At 41.3% G+C, this 14,990-nt stretch overlaps 1 protein-coding gene across 4 annotated transcripts in view; it reads left to right on the top strand.

Moving 5' to 3' along the window:
- CCZ1 (CCZ1 vacuolar protein trafficking and biogenesis associated) overlaps window positions 1-10,502 on the top strand; it is a 302,840-nt gene extending 292,338 nt beyond the window's left edge. For all 4 annotated transcript variants that reach the window (XM_086940736.1, XM_086940735.1, XM_086940734.1 and 1 more), the window contains one exon: window positions 10,163-10,502. In XM_086940736.1, the coding sequence (XP_086796862.1) occupies window positions 10,163-10,218 (56 nt within the window). In that variant the 3' untranslated portion in view covers window positions 10,219-10,502. The remainder of the gene's footprint in view (window positions 1-10,162) is intronic.
- The last annotated feature ends 4,488 nt before the right edge of the window (window positions 10,503-14,990 follow it).

The raw sequence follows: 14,990 nt of genomic DNA on the forward strand, positions 1-14,990 counted from the left end.
TTAGCCGCTGCCAAAAAAAAGAAATACTTAACATGGAACATTTGATCCGCGAAGATCAAATCGACACCGAAGTATTACTACCTGGATGTATGGTCGAGTGAGCCCTCCAGACCATCAGACTACCTAGTCGCCCTGAAAAAGATTGCCGGAGCTAGAACATACAGCCTGATCAGTCTCCATCAGAGCCTTAGCAGCCCCTCAGCCGAGCCCATACTGAAGGTGATAAAAGCTACCCTTCTTCCCGCCCTATGTTAATGGCATCAGGCCTTTCAAGAAGCATGCGCGGCTAGCCTAGACTACGCCCAGAACATGACTTACAAACACATTTTTTGATTCCCTAAATATACATGCAGGGCAAGATTGCGACTCGAGCTGGGTCTCATAAGACAATCTCTTTAAGGCGAAGCAGATACCTTGAAGTACTCCATAAGGGTACTAAAAGCCCAGGACAACACCCTTAAAGCTTGTCTAAAAGAAACCTTTGCGAGTCCCGGGAATCCATGAAACCGACAAATTGAAAAGGCCATAAGATCCCTACAAATTGATGAATCGGCGCTAAAATCCGACTACATTTCCTACGCAGTCTGTAAAAGAGCCATAAACAAGCAGGCGAGACAAATCTCCTACCAGCTGGACTTCCGGACATTAAAATAGTCAACTATTCTGTCTGTTCTGAATGACTCCTATCTCCCAGGGCTACCGCAACCATACCTTTCAGACTGCTTACACTCGCTGGCTTGCAGGAATATTAAGCGCCTTCTAGGGCTGCGAACCATCGATTTTAACCAATGGGCCCCATGTGGAGAGGAGGGTGCCTACAGATTATGCAACTATAGGACTGAATCGTGGATCTATCGTTTGTGCTGCTGTCCTTCTTTTGATGCCCCAGGAAATTTCTCTGAAATCCTTATAACAAAAGAGGCGCATTTACACATGCTTGGAGGCATCTGCACTTTGTTTTACACGATTAGACATTCAAACGCACGCACGGTGCGGAAAATATGTGCGAATCCTGGAAGACGTACTTTTCATTCGAAAACCCCTCCGAAACTGGTCTCCGCTCCTCAAACTCATTACTGATGACTTTATAGCATTCCCCAGACTTTTATCAACACTCTGTCACTTTATTAATTTATCTATGATTTTAATGCTTTTATTCGTAGGAAGGTCACTGTGCAAAAATGACTTTTATGAACAATGATTTTTAAATGTGATGGCCAGTATGCCCACTGCTTCCAAAGATGTATTAAAGGCACCACCATTGCAATAGTTTTAATTAACTGTGCAAAGAATGCAATAATAAATAATTATAATACTGCTGTGACTCACTACATGGGTTCACATTCTGTGGATGTCCAGCAACTACACGCTTTTAAGATGTCTTCACTGGAGCCAAGTGTGATTCTGGGAATATCCCAGAATGATCTTTATTGCAATTAAAAGACTATGCTGTACCTCCATGTAGAAGGTTTCAGAAATGCTAAATGTAAAAGGCAGCATTTGCAAATTAAGGCTGAGTGTGAGCGGATCTTCTATTCCTTACTGGTGTTAAATTATGCATATCTCACTAAAGAGCCTGAAATAGAAGACCCAGCTGAGAAATAGAAGACCCGGCTTGGGGACTGAAATGCAATAGAGGGTTTCCCGTGCAATGGGATAGCTTTTCTGCCTTCCTATTGAATTGGGAGTGACGAGAAGTCAACAATTGAAGAAGCAACACTTTGTATCTGCTGTCGCGGACCTTGCATATCTTATGCTGGGTCCATTGTCTTATTTATGCAAGGAGTAAAACAAGGAACTATAGTGTGTGTGTTACTTTGACACAAGCTGGGAGTGAAACCCAACACTGAAACTGATAACGGCCGTGTTCACCAGGGATTTCCCCTTTCTCATCGACAAAGGAAGAAACCCCTATTAACTAGGAGTGTGTGTAATTTAAAAACCAGCAAAGTATGCTGTTGGTGAGGTGATCAGCGAAGTAAGAATAAAGACCATTTATGGAAATCTCTATTTGAGTAACTTGTACCTCAACAGTACTGTATGCGCGCAGGCGTTTCTGACTTCCGGGTCACTCATCAATAATCTGTTGATTTTGTTTAATCAGAGGTAGTAACAATGTTTTGTTAAATACCATTTCTTGGCTCAAACCAGAGTGATGTGCGCGTACCCACTGCACTGAATGTCTATTTATCACTTGTTCATAGCTCCAAAGCACAAAGCTGTTTGCACAGCCAATTTCAGCTGTTGTTGTTTCTGCATGTGGATTTTCTTCCTCTAAAGTTGTGTTTAGGGTCAATGCCTAAATCGCTCTTGTCTGTGTTAGATGGTTAAGTTCGTAGTGTCGTATTCATTGAGCTGGAGGATAGGGGTTCAATGTGCAGGTGTTGCAGTAGGAGGGTTTTATCACTTGATATATGTGGAAGGAGGTTTTTACCACTTGCTTACAAATCTCTTAGCTTTACATGATTAAGAACACCAGCTCCCGAATTAGGGATGAGTTTGATCATGCTCAACAGTCCAGGCAAGGCTGAGGACATAGCTCTGGATGGAACATTATAAGCCCAGAGGTCCCTCTGCAGAATTAGGTTATGCATTTGATAGTCGTAAAGTGCCTTTAGCACTTTGAACTTTCAAAGTCTGAGCCAAGCATGACTTCCTGCATTTCTCTTTTGGGATTGTGTTCAGTCAACTGGGATTTGAAATTAGATCCTGACTTTGCTAATTCTTCATGAGGAAATGAGAAAATGGAAGGCAGCTTATCTGTAATAAGAATGACTCTAAATCCTGCTATACAACCAAATTTGCAGAAATAATAGAAAAATACTGAATCTGCAATGGGCTCACAATATGCGCTGTGACATTCTCTGACAGAGGTGCAAACATCCAATACATTGAATGACTAAAGGTGGGGAAGGAAGTTGGTGAAATTAAGGCTAAAGGAGAGGGCTGGTCCATTTGTTGAAGAGATTTTCTATGGTTGAGGTCAAAAAGGAGAGGTGGCGTACTGCAGGTAATTCTGACCAAAATAGGTATTGTGACCTGAAAGCTTCAATGGAGAAATGAAAACTAAGAGAATTGTTCAGTAGGTCACACCTCTAATTCTTGCAATAGCTAGCATAGAAATCCAGGCTTTTCTGAGTATCCTGACAAAGGAGGCTTTGTTGCCAGATCAAATATGTTTGGAGAAAGCCCTTCTGGTCACATCTTTCAAGTCCATGACTCATTACCCTTTCCACATCTTTTCAGATTTATCATATGTGACAGCCAGAATGGATACGGACTTTGATCTTTCAGTCTAAAGCTTACTCAAAAAATGAGGGAAAACAGAGCTACGATCTAGAGCACTCCAGCCTGAAAGTACTCTGGTGGGGGAAAGGCCCAAGTGTTCATCACAGTTTCTGAACCTCAGTTCTTGTAAAGGAGAAAACGTTATTAGTTAAATAGGAGGGAAAAGCACCAGTTTTAAGTATGCTCTAATTTAAGCACAACAGAGTTTCCTTCTCCCACCTTCCCTCTTTCTTTCTCATCTTCTATTTTTCTTAAATCTTGGTAAAAAGGGGCAGGGAGAACATCAATCATGCATGTCTTTGAGAGAGTGAGATGGGAGTCAAAGTGAAGGACGCAGGAACTGTTTATAAAAATAGTGTTAAGTGAAAAGCTATAGGAAATACTAAAGATGTCTAAGGTACAAATATCAGTGAATGACAATTCAAAGCACAGGAAACAGAAGATGAATATGGTGTTTCTGGCACAAACCAAAACAGAAATTACTCTGTTGAAGGGAGCTACTTGCACTATGCTTAATAAAGATTTGCTAACCAGATGGATCATTGACAATTATGAAGGACAAGAGATATGTCCGTGCGATGGGCCATTTAGAGACGACCACCACCCTTCAGATGAACTCCTCCTGAAATTTGTTTATTTCCCAGCTAAGGGATCTTAGAGTGGATTTCATTGTGGCCTTCCGAGCGAGAGCTGGGGAAACCTCAAGAAAGGAAGCAATTCTCGTGTAGCACCTTCGCAGAGCATATGTTAGACCATGTTATAGAATGTTTACACAACTGAGAAGCTGACAGCAACAACCCTCTAGGTAGTCTATTTTAGAGGTTTTTAGGCCATTTACTTATTATATAAGAAATCATCCTTTGCCAGACATAGCTGCTTTGTTTTTACTTGATTGTTTTTACTTGGTTGTCTAGGCTGGCAAAGATCCCTGAATTGAATGATGTAATAGAAATTCTAAAACCCCTTTCCAAGGAGATAAATAGAAAATGCGATAACATGTTGCATGCTAACCAATATGTACAGTATTATTGTATGAAATATGATTTTTTTTAAAACAGTCCTGTTGTGCGGAGACTTGCCTTATTACATTGCTGAGATTGGATTGCTTTCATTTGTTTGTGAAAAGCCTGAAATAAAATCTGATATGTTACCACTTCTCACATGAAAAAAGGCAGGCAAATGGGACCTTTGGTGCTGCCATCTGGAACGGAACAAGAAATCTGCACTTCTTGCCTGTTGTGCTGAGCCGTGGCACACCAAACTACAAGTGCTGTGCTAGACTGTGTGATCTCATAGTTTTAATATCCTGGTGTATCCAGAGACAGCGCTTGCAGTACCTGAAGTCTCAGGGGTTGATGTGGGTACAGCGCAAACACAAAGAGATCCTGGATAGAGCGCTGAAACATTTCAGATACCCCCAACACAGATCTGGGTTGAATCCATCATCATTCTGTAGCTCACTTCGCCACCCCAGTTCATACCCAGCTATATGCAAATCAGTCTTGACCATGTTTCTCATGGAAACAGTCTAGGCGAACTGCCAAGTCAGGTCTTCACTGGACCAGAAGCAAGCACCCTGGGATCGGTTTCAGGGCAACACCCCTCATCAGCCAAGCTAGCTTGAATCCAGTGGCAAAGTGAGCAAGGTACCCACGTCGGGGCATTCCCTGCCAACTTAGGGCGAACAAAGTAAACACAAGGAGATGACGGACAGAGCGCTGAAACTTTTCAGACACTCACCCCCGTCACAGATCTCGGTTGAATCCATCATCGTTCTTTAGCTAACTTCTCCACCCCAGTTTAGACCCAGCCATATGCAAATAAGTCTTGACCCTGTTCCTCATGGAAACAGTTCAGCCCGAACGGCCAAGCCAGGTCTTCCCAGGACCGGAAAACAAGCATCCTGGGATAAGTTTCAAGGTAACACCCCTCATCAGCCAGGCTAGCTTGAATCCAGCTTGGTTAAAATGGTACACCAAAACCGGTCCCAGGATGCTTGTTTCCGGTCTAGGGAAGACCTGGCTTGGCATTTCGGGCTGGACTGTTCCCATGAGGGACAGGGTCAAGACTGATTTGCATATGGATGGGTCTAAACTGGGGTGGCGAAGTGAGCTAAAGAATGATAATTGTTTCAACCCAGGTCTGTGACTGAGGGTGACTATCTGAAACTTTTCAGTGCTCCGTTCATCATCTCCTTGTGTTTGCTGATGTGGGTACAGCCTGGAAATGGACTGGGAGGAATATTGCACTGTGTAGCAAAGTAATATGGCCTAGTAGAGGGGTCCCAGGGAACTGAGATGTAAAGGGTGTGTGAGAGCAATTCAATGGCAGTCAGCAGAGGCTCCTGATTTCTCTGTTTAAGAGTAAGTCATATTCTTTTGTAGAGGGGGAATGTAAAGGTTTCCAAATTTATTTTATGACAATTTGGAGTCTCACTCGATCAAGTACGGTTAAGGTCAGTAGGGTGTAGACGAGGCATGTAGGTGGCACATTTACCTGTTTGAATATTTTACTTTCAGTGGATCCATGCACTACACATCTCTGCCATAATTTAATGGGGTAGTGCATTGTGTACATTTCTACTTTTCTGAGCATTTCCAAACATCCATGCACACAGTAAGCTTTGCAAATTATAGATTGCGTACCTGCTCCTTCTCGCACATATTGTTGAGGATATTCCAAAGGTATTTGACACTGAATACAATTTGTGTATTACACAGAAATCCGTTTGCAGTATATACAGCTGTGGATCACATGCTTTCCACACTCCTGCTAACTAGTGTTGGTAAGGGACATTGCAAGATGTTTTTTTTAAATGGAGGTTTCGGTTTGAGATTATTTGTGATCCCTTGCTGAACCCACAATGCACCAGGACTCCACCTTACATTGTTTTCTTTCCCCACCATTGGGTTTGGGCATCTTTTTTCAGAACTCCAGGTCTGTCGTGCAAAAGAAGATAATTGTTCAATTCCAAGGGCCAGTATCTCCTACAAGACATGAAGAAATCATGCAACCATCAAGCGCTTTAGAATCAACCAAGACCAGAAGATTTTGAGGCTACAACATATACAAATGAAAATGACTTGAGGGTAGGGGTTATGGATATTATGCCCTTTCAGATCTGGCCTTAATACAACAACAAGTTCCTGTGGTGTGCCCAGCGTAGGGTCTGTAACTTTTGTCTCCCAAAAGACCACAAGGAATAAATTGTCCGGCCTGCTAGACCTTTAACAATAAGATAACCATCCATTACAGGAGTTAGTATCAGTGGATGCACTACAATATGCAGCACCAAAACACTCCGGCGTCATCTACTGAGCCCCTATGTCAAAGAAGTATGCAGGACAGACTCCATCCAAGAGAGGGAAGGCCCATCTTGTATCATGAGGCAGGAGAGAACTGGGTTCAAAATACGTGTGTGAGCACTCGGACCTAGGGGAGGAACTAATTCCAGGGTCCCCAGTGAAGCTCACACCAAGGACACAGACTGCACCAAAAACGTCCACACCAGACGTAGATCTTCCGTCTGGGGTTCAACCTCAACATGAGTGTTGACTGTTGGGCAAGCATCACTTTCATAGAACCTGGCTTCTGTCCCAAAGATGGTGCCAAAAATACCTCGCCAATGTTTGCTCTGAAAGACCACCACACCAGACCATCAGTACTCAATGCATAAATGCCCTCTCTCTGCATGGCGATATAGAGACGCACGCTTCAGAACAGAGTTCCACACCGATGTAGGTTTTGACACCGGCCTCACCAACAACCATGACACCTACTGAGCCTTTAACCTCATAGATGCTATTAAACATTCCTCCCCAGTGCTGCGCTGTCCATTGGAACTAGTGCTGAATGGACGTCCAAAGGTCGTGCGCAGCACTGGGGAGGTAGTGCTGCCGTCGGCCAATGCACCGAGGCAGCACTTAAGGGGTTAACATCACAAACCAGGGGAGCAGTCTGATGTTAGACAGAGAAGGATTTACATTGATCCTCTCACAAGACACATACTTGAAAGTCACCCACAGCAGAACAAGGACAACCCAAAGAATAAAGTTCACTTTCGAAGAGGCCAATATATGAGAAACTCAATCATTCCCTTTACAGAAAAGACATAGACCTTGAGACCCCAGCCCTCACCGCCACCTCAGTAACCAGCGCTCGCTCACTCACCAGCAGATTCATTGCACATGGGTGTTGACACAGCATGCCTTACACAGTCCAGATTCGGATGAAGAGCCCGCCCCTACATACCAGAGTGATGACCCCTGCGATGACTGTAGCTTGGACCCCCGGATGACCCATCTTTGGAGCCCTATGCAATGCAACATTCTACAGTGGATGACACTTCATCACAGCATGGTGTCTGATCACAACAATTCAAATTCTTCCAGTGCTAAAAGACATGACAAAGTAGAAAAAAAGCATTATCATTAAGGCCCTGGTAAAAACAATGGTTGTTAAACCACTAGTGGCAAAGAAGTACTAGGCGGCACCAGAAGATCTTAGACTTTAGGGGCCATGTACCACTAGATTCCCAGGTTATTTTACTGCTAGGGAGTTGGCCTTCCCACGGAGCACTGGGGTACCCCGCCACCAGATGAAGACTTGAAAGTTAACACAGCTGGTAATAGAGTAGCTACACAATGGTGCATCGCCAATTCAATAGGCCTATTGTCCTGCTGCAACAGGTACCACTGGGAACAGTTTGATAAACTTGTCAAACACCTTCCAGAAGTCTACCAGAAAAGAGGACAGCGTTTAGTGCAAGAGTGGAAAATAATCTTCAATTCCAACATCCAACACATTATAGTTGCGGCCAACGCCACATCCATGGAAAGAAATACCAGCATTCTGCGCCAAAGGTATGCCTGGCTCAGGGTTCACCCTGAAGTCCAACAGCATCTGCAAAAAATCTCCTTTGATTAAGAACACCTATCTTGAAAACAGATCGACACAATGCTGGAAATAAAAAAAGAAACGGACAAGGCTATGGTGTCATTCCAAACTCAGACTGGATATCCTGGTGTTTGGTAGCAGCAAGCTTTTCACGAATGATTAAGTTCCAAGCCCTATCCTAAAGGGGGATTCTGGGCAAAAGCCATAGTAAGGGCAAAGGAGACCTAGAAAACGGACATGTTACCTGAAAGCATTAACTTACCCTCATTTCCCACCAATCATAAAACACCTGTTGAGGGAAGGATAAGGTTATATCTTTCTCAATGGAAGACATAGCCTTAAACAAATGGGTTCATCTATTGTCGTCCACAGATACTGTTTGGAATTGAAATTGTTCTACCTCACAAAAGAGAACAAGGAGTATGTTCCTTATATTTCCTAAACCCCAGAAATAATGGAACACTCGGGCCAATACTCCACCTCAGGCCCCTTAACTGTTATATTGTCTCGAATCGCTTCAAGATGAAAATTCTACAAGACTTAATTTCACTGCCTGGCATTGGGTATTACATGATATGACACTATCTGGATGACACCTACTGGTTAGTGTCTGAAAGGTTTCAGCGCTCTGTCCATCATCTCCTTGTGTTTACCTACTTCCACATTCCCATCGACCCAGCACACCTCAAATACCTCTGGTTTGTGATTAGTGTGCAGAACTATCAGTCCAAAGCACCAGCTTTTGGGGTCACATCTGCCCCACAGGCGTTTGCCAAATATCGAACATTTGTTGCAGCGTACTTCCATCACATAGTCTCCACAAATTAGACTTCACAATAAACTCCAAAATGTTTCACCTCTCACTCCCCAACAAACACAACCTTGCTTTAGAGCCATATAGAACACAGTGACAGGAAAAGGCTATCCCAGCAATGAAAGCATTCTATCATTACAAAGGTAGCTTCCACTTTACTTACAGGTAAGTAACATTTTCCTTTCTGTATATTTTCTCTGCAGATAAATATTTTTTCTCTGAGTAGAACCTCCAACTCCTTCCTTGTGAAGGAGTAGGTTTACATGTGTTTCCAGTGTGGGAACCACCAAGCACATTTTCTGTGAACAGGGACTACTTTCAGGTTTGTGAGTGTTCCAAGCATTTTGAGTGGCCTCATCCCTGACACAATCCCTTTACCACCCCAAAGATAGTATTGTAGAAAATCCACCATGCTAGCGCTGTACTGATTTTCATCTGGAATGTAAGTATTAGCAGATCCAGGTTCTAAAATATTCACTTATATCTTTGGATTTATAAATGAACTACCTGAAGATTTTTCCATGCTGTCTGCAAATATCACTGTCTTGATGATGATTTGCCTTGTTTAATTGCTCAGTGGATGCTATGTTTGCCTTCATGGTCACGAGTTTGAATTCCATTAGGTCCAATTAGCCGTTCATCGTTCTGAGGTCACTTAACTGAGCACCATTAGGATGAGTAGGAAACATCTATCATTCAGCACCAAAATTCTATTTGGGCTGAAAGTTACGCCTATGCACCCATGTTGTACTTTGAAGCTGTACTACTTTGTTTATTGTCTAAGACGGAACTAACCAGTTGGGTGAGCATTTGTGTGAAGGCGCCATCTAGTACATGAGGTTTTTCTCAAACGTTGACTAAACTTCATCTGACAAAGAGGTATTATGGAATCCTGCGTTTGTTGCCGATAGAGTATTAAGTAAATAATGTGGTATTTTTCTGTTTCCCCCTGCATGGACCTTTCGTAAACGATAAAGGTCTATTATGTATGCACTTCTTTCATCTACCCCAAGGCAATCTTCCTTTCACAGAATGGTTATTTTTAATTATGTGACCCATTTAGGGATACCAGCTCTTATTTGTTGGAACATCTGTAATAATCATGCATACAAAAGGCTTCTTATTCTTTCTTCTAAAATGTTCTTTCTTCTCTTTTATTTCCAGAAGAAGTAAAGAAGCTTTGTGCAACACAGTTTAGTAACATTTTTTTCTTAGATTAATCAGCCAGATCATGGACGATGTCTTCGCAAACAACAAAGACTGTATTTTTGATTTACTTGAAAAAGTTATCGGTCATGTTATTGACTGACATAACAATCCGAGTAAGGCAATACTTGCCTTGAAAGAATACATTTCTAGATGCACACTTGCTGACCATACCATTTTTAAATTGAAAATATTTATCTAAACTGGTGAAAGCCAATTCACTCTTACATTTGTAACATTCCATTCATCTGCAATATGTTAATATTTGAATAAATAAATAAAGCATGTAAAAATTAAATGTGTTATTGTTATTTTGCTTAATATATATGTACATGTTGTAGAAAACTACGCCTTGCATTTTCTGTATTTCAACTTCAGTGATTTGTTTTTGTTTCTGAAGTTTGTTTTTATTTTCATACAGTGTATTGCATACAATGTATTTTTTTACCAGTCAACTATTATGTTTGAGACCTCGTTGCCCAGAGCCCATAAGTTCCTATTATCATAGAAGCACGGTATAAGCTCAATGAGTTATTGTCGAATTCCTAAAGGATAATGTTTTAGCTTAACGCTAAGTGTTGATGTAAACCTTTTGATCCACGATGAAGTGATAATGTAAATCTATTGTAAAGCAAGCCAATTTCTGAGTGGTCATAACTAGTGGCCACTCAAGATGTGGCTATATATTAGGTAAAATGACTACCAAAAAGCTACTATTTAGTAATCTTTAATGAGGAGTAAAATATTTACTGAAGAGTACGCAACCAAAACACTTACATTGTTTTCTTGATATTTAATTGTATTTTGTTGCGTAACGATGATGATGGGCCTGTCAGGGGTCTTTACTATTAGAAAACTGGTTGTTGAGATTAACATGACACCGCCGGCCATGCTTTTTTGTGATTGTTCAAATTGCAGGACCCATATTTCAATGTCTACGGTGAGACTGCGTGTGTCCCCTACAGATAAGGATACTAGGTACTTGATCTGCAAAAGAAAGCTGGGTCTCCAACGTCTTCCTCATTCTGCAATGTAGCTATGTGCAGTAGTCAAGAACTAGCTTTGCAGATGTACTGAAGGGTGGTGCTAGGTACAGTTCATCACAGCTTTAAGAATAAAAATGGAGTGCCCAGCCAGTGTTGTGACTTTAGAAAAAACAGTACTTACACAGCACTTCAAGTTATATGTCAGCAACAAATTCGAGCAAGCAGTAGGAAACAACAAATATATAGCACAGTACACTGGTAAGTTCTCGTCCCCAAATCTTTTCACTGTCACTCTATTAGCAAACTACTTTTCCCAAAATATAACGCTTATGATACTTTTTCATTGGAAACCCTACATTAAGGGAAATGGCAATGTACAAAATAGCAGGATGGAACAGGCTGATTAAAAAGATGTGCACCAACACCCTTGCAAATCCTCGCTTTCAGAGTAAACAGCAAATGAAGGCCTATTTCGCTCATGGGTAGTCCGGGTAGTCTAATTGGATAAAAATCTCTAAAATTCTTTCGTTGTTCCGGTAGGGGAGTCGGAGGGTCTGCCTTGTACTTTCTTGTGAAGTCTAATCCCTGAAAGGAAATGGCCCTCTAAAGTCACTCACCTGTGATTGCCCCCTTTCCTGGCCATCAGCCGTTTCTATGGCTTGTTAACTGTTTGGAGTGTAAATTTCATTGCACACAAGAAGAGTTGTTACCTCTTCAAAGCACAAATGATGACAAAGCATTCTTTCTCCGTAGCGGCCCACTCCTGCTCCCTGGGCAGCAAATGGTGGCTAATGTAAACCATACAGTACACTCAATATTTGTTATTGCGTTGGGTCAGAATGAGCCCGATCCAAATGTCGACGCATCAGTCGGGACGATTGAGGGTTGACAGAAGTTAATTAACTTCAAGATTTACAAATATCATAACGATCTGAAATATCAGGTCTACTTCAGCAGTAAACTCCTAGAATTCAAATATCTGCTGCATAAGGCACAAGGGATCACAATGACTGATGTAAGACAAGGCCGTGTCTAGGTACGAATGATGGCCGACATTCGACTCGCGCTAATAGGGCAGTGCAACCATCACTTTGACCCGACAACCCTTCTGGCGGACGGCAAATGAGGTAAAGGGGTTACAAAAGCAGAGGTTCTGTGATGTAAATGCAGTCTTTCTTCTGACTAGAAATTGGACATGGGAGTGGCACGCATTTGGTTAGTTGTGAGTGGTGCTTATTTATGGTGGTGCATTTGCTCCACCAAACTGTAGGTGACAGTGTTAGTATCTGAATGCAGCATAAGCAACTAAGAAGAGTCTTCAGGAGATACAGAAATAAGAGCTGATATCAGTATTGGATATGAATTTTAACTCAAGTGGTGAAATAAAGTGAAGTTCATAATTTGTTTGCTCTTTTTACAGTCTGCATAGTTTTAAATAGTTTTGCCCAATTATGCATTTATAAACTTTAAAGCAATTTTCCTTGCTAAGGGGAAAGCCATCTTGATCATAGCCTGCACATTATGTACCCATGTTAGCGATAGTGACACTGTGTGTGCACAACCCAAGGCAAGCAAAGGTCTCTGGATTCTAAGGAACTGTATCTCTGAATAGGATAATATTTGCACATATCTGTGAAATATGGTGGAATCACTGGTTTGGTGCACTATTCATTTGATCTCATAATCCAACTAAGGACCCTGGAGTCTGTATGCAAGGCATATGGTTTCTAGTACTGTACTCTGAGTTAGCCGTGGACGTGCAGCAGATCTTTCATCATAATTAGGTTTACTTCTGCAGATTCCCTGAGCAAACCCTTATTTAAGAAAAACTAATTGAAGTAGACATATAGTGATTTTCCAGAAAACCTATTAGCTATCAAAGTGTGCCACTGTTTACCAACTTTGGAGGGGTTGTGTTTACCCTTGCCTTCCTGCATCAACTCCTTAAGGGCAAAGCTGAGGGAAAAGGTAATTGAGAGCTAGGGTGTTCAACTCCTTACAGTTCATAAGGACAATGTTTCCAGCCCAGAACTTTTGTAGGACGTCGTTTTGCATTCCGGGTGTTGTAGTATTGCTTTGCTTCCTTGAACTTACTAGACTAACACAAGTGGACATTTAGTTGATGGATTATAGTATGTATTTAGTGGATTCTACTTTGTATTTAGTGTTTCTTCCAGACATTAGAGGATTTTCATTTCCTTCCAAACCATATATGGTGCCTTTACTGATAGTCCTTAAAAACGCTTGTATATGAATTTGTTTTGAGCACTTTGATATCCTGTCGAATGTTTGACTAGAGGCTCATAGACTGCACACCATGCCTTTTTAAAAGTGTGTTCTGGAGTTGACCATGCACAGGAAGTTTGTGGTGATTAGTTTACAAACCATTCTCAAGACTGCTACTTTGGTTCGGAATCGCAGCTCCATTCTGGTTTGGACTATATTATAAACATATTGTATCCTGGACATTATCATATTATCAGAAAGGATAGATTAAACAAAAGAAGTGGTGTTAATCATTATTAAGACCAAACTGAAAATTATCTCCCTGCCTGCCTTAAGACCAAAACCTTCAGGCAGACATTGTAATATTTATATTCTATCAATCTGCCAAAGAGCATATAAAATGGGTCACAGTTAACCCTTAACTGGAACCTGTGCGGCACTTTGTAATCTGCTACTTTCCAAGCCAATCTGCTTTGGGGTTAGTGATGGTTTTACTGTTTTTTTTTGTGTACCCCAGAAGAACCTCTCCAATGCAATGATTACATTTTGAGTTTTAATGTTAGCTCTGATTTTAACTTTTATTAAGTATTGATTGAATCGATATGTCATAAATTGATGGTGGATTTCAGTTTAGTTTAGTTTCTGTATTTGGCAAGGATCTCCACAGTCAGACAATAACGTTCTTTGTACAGATGTAAAACCAGTTTGTGTGATTTTCATTTAATTTATATAGCTGGCTGATAAAATTGTTATTAATCTTACTAATCAACCTCCCCCAACGTCCTTACAGTACCTTATAGTTGCCAATGGAATTTCCAACACAGGCCTGATGACCTGACATATTGTTCTCCAGATGAAGTTGGTCTCCCTAAATCTTATACTGAACAGCCAGATGCAGTTTAACACCCAATAATGTACCCAGTATTTCTCTTTTCATACTCTTAATTATAGACAAACCTGAATCTTATTTGTAGAAAGTATCCATCCCCACAAGGTCAATTTGCTTATATTTACTAGAGCGGGATGGAATCATACTGCTAGAGTCAAGAATCAGATCAAGAAGTAAAATAGCCGAATGGATCTCCACTTACCACAGTAAATCTCGAGAGTAAAGAATATCCCTTTCGGCTCACCACCTAAATTCTTTTGATAATATGTGGCCATAACTTCTTCAAAAAGCTGTGACTGCTTTACTAGACATCACAGGTAGCATCTACCAAATAGTAGACTTCAGTTATGGTTCTATTCAATGTCTAAGCACATTTTATATCGTAGACTGCTTGCTGCTGTTGCTAAGATTTTTAGAAGTGTTGAGCAGCTTTCGGACTAGTTCCACTTCTTCAGGACTAGTTCCACTTCTTCAGGACGGGTTTTAGAAACCGTGTTAAACAGGAAAATTATCTGCACCATGGTGGGAGGTGCCCAGACACCCTCCTTTTCATTGTGCTTTTTCAACATTTACATCTGCCCATTGTCTTTGATCGAATAAATTAATCTAGTCTATCCATCATATGCTGATAACTCGCGGATGTTGGTTTCTCTAGAAGATGCTGCTAAACAGTTTGATTACTCAA

This window comes from Lissotriton vulgaris, chromosome 10, assembly GCF_964263255.1.
Source record: "Lissotriton vulgaris chromosome 10, aLisVul1.2, whole genome shotgun sequence".
Lineage (NCBI taxonomy): Eukaryota > Metazoa > Chordata > Amphibia > Caudata > Salamandridae > Lissotriton > Lissotriton vulgaris.